Source organism: Brassica napus, chromosome A6 (assembly GCF_020379485.1).
Source record: "Brassica napus cultivar Da-Ae chromosome A6, Da-Ae, whole genome shotgun sequence".
Taxonomy (NCBI): Eukaryota; Viridiplantae; Streptophyta; class Magnoliopsida; order Brassicales; family Brassicaceae; genus Brassica; species Brassica napus.
Genome location: NC_063439.1, coordinates 20,986,055 through 20,992,054, shown reverse-complemented (window position 1 = coordinate 20,992,054; position 6,000 = coordinate 20,986,055). Strand labels below are relative to the sequence as shown.

Genomic DNA, 6,000 nt, shown 5'->3' with positions numbered 1-6,000 from the left:
GATGTCACTCCTATAGAGAAGTGGTGTGGACACAAGCCAGATGTGTCACACATGAGAATGTTTGGTAGCATATGCTACATACATATCCCAAATCAAAAGAGGAGGAAGCTAGACGTCAAGGCAAAGCGTGGAGTCTTTGTTGGATATAGCAACCAATCCAAAGGCTATAGAGTTCTCATTTTGGAGAATGAGAAGATTGAAGTATCAAGAGATGTCGAGTTTGAAGAAGAAGAAGTGGGATTGGAAAAGGCAAGAAGAAGTGAGGAAGACATTGGAGTTGTCTATGGAAGACTCTCACTCGCCTGAGGATCAAACCGAAGTTGCATCCAGTCCTGAGGAACAAACCGAAGGTGCATCCAGTCCTGAGGAACAATTTGGAGGTACTTTCAGTCCTATTTCTTTTCAAAATGATGATCATGATACTAGTAGTGGAGATGAAGAAACTTCTGAGGCACCAAGGAAGTTCAAGTCCATGGTTGATATCATGGAAAGGGCACCGAGAGTAGAGCTTGATGAAGCGGCTCAAGCTATATAAGCTTGTCTTCATGCAAATGAAGAACCATACACTTATGATGAAGCGTGTGGTACCAAGGAATGGAGAGAAGCAATGAATGAGGAGATAGCCATGATTGAGAAGAACAAGACGTGGGAACTAGTGGACAAGCCAAAGAAGAAGAATGTGATAAGTGTGAAGTGGATCTACAAGATCAAGACCGATGCAAACGGCAATCACATCAAGCACAAGGCGCGGCTAGTTGCAAGAGGGTTCTCTCAAGAGTATGGTGTTGACTACCTTGAGACGTTTGCCCTGTCTCAAGACATGATACAATACGAGCCATACTTGCCTATGCGGCTCAGATGAAGTGGCAATTGTATCAGATGGATGTGAAGTCAGCCTTTCTCAATGGCGACCTCAAGGAAGAAGTGTATGTCACACAACCGCCTGGGTATGTGACACACGGGAAGGAACACAAGGTGTTAAGGCTACACAAAGCTTTATATGGTTTAAAGCAAGCCCCAAGGGCATGGTATGGAAGGATAGATTCATACTTTCTTCAAAACGGTTTTGAGAGGAGTATGAATGATGCGGCCTTATACATCAAGAAGCAAGGAGGAGATGTGTTGATCGTGAGTCTATATGTGGATGATATAATCATCACAGGAAGCAACATTCAGAGCATCAACACATTCAAGGAGAACATGAAGAAAGAATTCGAGATGGTGGATCTTGGATTGTTGAACTACTTTCTTGGAATGGAAGTAATTCAAGACAATGGAGGCATATTTCTTTCACAAGAAAAGTATGCAAACAAACTTGTAGACAAGTTTGGGATGCGAGACAGCAAGAGTGTAAGCAACCCACTTACACCACAAGGAAAAGGAGTTGAGGATGACAAGGAGTATGGAGATCCGACTAAGTATAGAAGCATCATTGGAGGGCTTTTGTACTTGTGTGCATCAAGACCTGATGTGATGTATGCAAGCGCCTATCTCTCAAGATACATGTCATCACCTCGCATGAAGCACTACCAAGAAGCCAAGAGGGTGTTAAGATATGTCAAAGGAACATCAAACTTTGGAGTGTACTTCACAAGCGTGAAAGAACCAAGACTTCTAGGCTACACGGACAGCGATTGGGGTGGTTCTAAGGAAGACAAGAAAAGCACTTCAGGTTATGTGTTTACTCTTGGATCAGCCATGTTTTGTTGGCAGTCAAGCAAGCAACAAACAGTGGCGCAATCAACGGCTGAGGCAGAGTACATAGCCGTGTGTGCAGCAGCAAATCAAGCAGTGTGGTTACAAAGACTATTTGAAGACTTTGGTCAGAAGTTTGAAGGAGGCATTCCGATCTTATGTGACAACAAATCAGCAATAGCAATTGGGAAGAATCCGGTGCAACACAGAAGGACGAAGCACATAGAGATCAAGTACCATTTCGTGAGGGAAGCTGAGCAAAAGGGAATCATTGAACTGAAGTATTGCAAAGGGGATGATCAACTAGCAGACATTCTCACAAAGGCATTGGGTGGTTCAAGATTTAAAGATCTAAGGAAGCAGCTTGGAGTCAAGTCGAGATATGATTAAGGAGGAGTGTTAAACTATATAATCTAATCTCTCCTTGATACATTTACATAAGTTAGTTATTTATGTTATTACACAAAGAGTTGTAACTCTTCAAGTTGTGTCCTTTAGTATAAAGAGTTGTGTCTCTTATACTTGTATTGATTCGATCTCTATATAAAGATCAATCATCTGTTGTAAACATATTACCGAATCTCAATAATACAAAAGTATTTTCAGAAAAGTTTATAAGTCTGAAACGTCTATCTTATTCTTTCTTTCGAACTCGTGTGTAACACACTGTGATCGTTGTGTAACACAAGCGGTTGGTAAAAGATTAACAGAATCGACACTACCCACTCCAAATAAAAATTTATGTTCGCATCTTAGATGTCGTTGTGACATATATTCCTTATTTGAATTTAAATGTCTTAATTACAACTACCGAATCATTCATGTCCTAACAACTAACTAATTCAGGATTCACCTTTTCGAAGTTCATGTACCTATTTATTATCATCTATACCTTAATACAGTGTCCACTAAATTTTATCACGCATACTTATAATAATAGATGATTAAATTATATATTCATTAACTATTTATGGTACATACACCATGTGAATATCACATGGGTGATGAATTGATGAAACATGTATTTTATATAGTGGATCCAATTCAAATGGATCTCCTTTTGTGTTGCTATTTAACTATATTTCTGCTTCTTTGTTGCCTTTTTATATACTAAATACTCAATAAATCAATTATAACCGATCTTTCTTATCATAGCATGAAATTAAAGTAATAAAGGCATCAGAAAGTAGCAATGCCAACGCAGAAAGCTCCGAAGCCACGACGTCCCTCTTCTGCATGGCTCCATTTGCTCTTGCCTATTTAAAAAGTGTTACGTCATACCTGATTTTATTTATCTTGTTTCATATTCCAATTAACTAGGAAACATATCTTATTATACATAATTACATATATAGGTATGTGAAAAAATAAAATCAGACTAGAAAAGGAGAAAAGAAAAGTAAAAAAGCTTGCTATTTTGCCAACTTGTAGGTAAAAAAGCTTATTGGACTAACGTCAATCCGAGTTATCATCGATCTTTCTTTTCTTTTAAAATTATTTTAAACAAATTTTTGTGGGCATCTCTAATATAAAAGTTTGAATTGTGATTTAATATTTAAGGATCATCCATTTGAATGAAATCATAAATAGAAAAGGGGTAGGATACGTTTTAAGATGATCCATAAACCATAAAATTGCACTCCTAAGTTATCTTTATTTGGAATCAGAAACAGAAACCTATACCACTCCACCAGTTCTTGAGATTTAATTTACCAGTTGAATCCTTACATGGGTTTGTTATTGGGTAATTCTCCTAAATAGATCATTTTCAAGTTTTGATCACAAAAATAGACCACTAGGAAGAAAATGACCAAAATGTTTTATTTAATAAGTAAAATAACTCTAATATCCTAGGTATATTAAAATAATAATAATAAATAATAAATAAATAATAAATAATTTTTTTATAGTTTTAGATTATATGTTTTCAAATTTGAACTTTTTTATAAATTTTTTCTTTTTTATAATTTTTTTTTCGATTTTATTTTTATTTTTTTTTCAAATTTTCTTTTTGTAATTCGAAAATACTTTTTGAAACTATTTAATTTTTATTTTCAAAATTTTAATATTTATTTTTTATTTTATAAAATTGTAAATCACAATCTCAAATCTCCACCCGTCAACTCTAAACCCTAAGGTTTAGATTAGTTAATCTTAGGGGTATAAGTGTATATTTACCTCTTTAATGAAACATTTTGATCTTTAGAATCTATATTTGTGATATAAATTTTTTTAGTGCTATCCTAGGGTATTTTCCGTTTGTTATTTCAAAGCTTTTTTTTTTATTTATGTCTCCTTTAACACAATGATTATTATTTTTCTCAAAAATAATAAAGAAAATTAGAGCATATGCTTGATCTTCTTTTTGCCTTTAACTCCAAGAAAGTGACTTTATGTGTGTCTTGATGACCCATACATGACTCATCCTTTACAACAAAGGTCTAGAGTCTCAACGATTCATAGCTTTGTTTTAACTGCCCCTTGTCTCTTTGTCTTTCCCTTTAAATAACCATCCCACCACACAGTTTCATCATCACCATCACCCTCAATCTCTCTCTCTCTCAAGATCAAGATTCAAGATCATTACGCAGTCTTCCAAGATCATGAAAATGAGCAGAGTCCACCAACAAGTTCTTGCATTCCCAGCAGTCAAGACTTCTCCGGCAGGTTACTTGCCTGATCCAGCTTCCATCAACAACCTCCAAATCCCACCTCCTTCCAAGAAATCTGAACAAAGCAAGAAAAAATCGATTCTCCGAACCAATAGCTTCACGAGCGGAGCTAGAGATCAGAACAAGTTAGCGCCAAAGCTGACCGAAACAGTCAAGAGAAAGCTATCCTTAGGAGCTAAGATCATTCAAATGGGAGGCTTAGAGAAGATTTACAAGAGGCGCTTTAGAGTCTACGATGAAGAGAAACTCTTCAAAGCCTACCAATGTTACCTGTCAACAACCGCAGGTCCCATCGCAGGCTTACTTTTCATCTCATCAAAGAAGATTGCTTTCTGCAGTGAGAGATCTATCAAAGTGGCTTCACCTCAGGGAGATCTCACTAGGGTTCACTACAAAGTGTCAATCCCCTTGTGCAAAATCAAGGGAGTGAACCAGAGTATGAACACAAAGAAACCATCTCACAAGTACATTGAAGTAGTCACGGTCGATGACTTTGACTTCTGGTTCATGGGCTTCATGAACTATCAGAAAGCATTCAACTGTCTCGAGCAAGCACTTTCTCTCGAGCAATAACAAGCCGAAGGTTGAAGAGGAAATATTTCATTTCTAATTTAACCTATTTTTCAATCCAAGAATGTTAGGAGCAAGCCTAGAAAATTCAGACAATATTGTACAAACTCTTTTTTTTTTAAATTAAAACTTTAATGTTATTGTTATCCATTGTTGACAAGAGCATGAAACTGAATATATTTACAGACATCATCTGTTTTTCTTAATTCACAATCCCATCGCATTCACCACAAGATATGCGTTGAGTTTCAGTGTGAAATTAATACTGTTTGATAGCCATTCCCATTTCTAATAACCAATAACGTTTTTAGCATGTGAACAAGGCCGAATCTAAAAAGAAAAATAACTTTTTTAATAAATATATAAATAGGATTTTAGAATTTATAGATTCGGGATTTTAATATTTATAAAAATGTCAAACATATATAGATAAATTATTAAGTTTTAAAACTACATTATTAATTTTTTAAAATATACTATTAATACTTTTTAAAACAATGTTATGAATTAGTTTGAGAAAACACTGTTAATAACTGAGTATATATTGCCATAAGTTCTTGAGGCCTATATAAGATTCCTAAAGTAAACCAACAAGATTGTTACAGCAGAAACTCAAAACTGATCTCAAGCTTCTGAAGCTTCATGGCAATAAAATTTTATTTACCTCCTCCACCCTCCCCCCCACTCTCTTCCAATAATACTTTTTTAAAACAAAGCTCTAAATTAGTTTGAGAAAACACTGTTAATAACTGAGTAAATATCGCCATAAATTCTTGAGACCTTCTTAAAGTCAACCAACAAGATTGTTACAGAAGAAACTCAAAATTGATCTCAAGCTTCTGAAGCTTCATGGCAAGAAAGTTTTATTTACTCCACACCCCCCCCCCCCCCCCCCCCCCCCCAATAATACTTTTTAAAACAAAGCTCTGAATTAGTTTGAGAAAACACTGTTAATAACTGAGTAAATATGGCCATAAGTTCTTGAGGCCTATATAAGATTCCTAAAGTCAACCAACAAGATTGTTACAGAAGAAACTCAAAACTGATCTCAAGCTTCTGAAGC

The 6,000-nt window shown here is 35.6% G+C and overlaps 1 protein-coding gene across 1 annotated transcript; it reads left to right on the top strand.

Moving 5' to 3' along the window:
* The first annotated feature begins 4,008 nt into the window (after window positions 1-4,008).
* LOC106348340 (GEM-like protein 7) lies at window positions 4,009-5,129 on the top strand. The gene has a single exon (XM_013788060.3). The coding sequence runs from the start codon at window positions 4,299-4,301 to the stop codon at window positions 4,938-4,940; it is 642 nt and encodes a 213-aa protein (XP_013643514.2). The 5' UTR covers window positions 4,009-4,298; the 3' UTR covers window positions 4,941-5,129.
* The last annotated feature ends 871 nt before the right edge of the window (window positions 5,130-6,000 follow it).

What these genes read in the sequence shown, in the direction of transcription:
- LOC106348340 (XM_013788060.3), top strand. Translation starts at nt 4,299, where the DNA reads ATGAAAATGAGCAGAGTCCACCAACAAGTTCTTGCATTCCCAGCAGTC.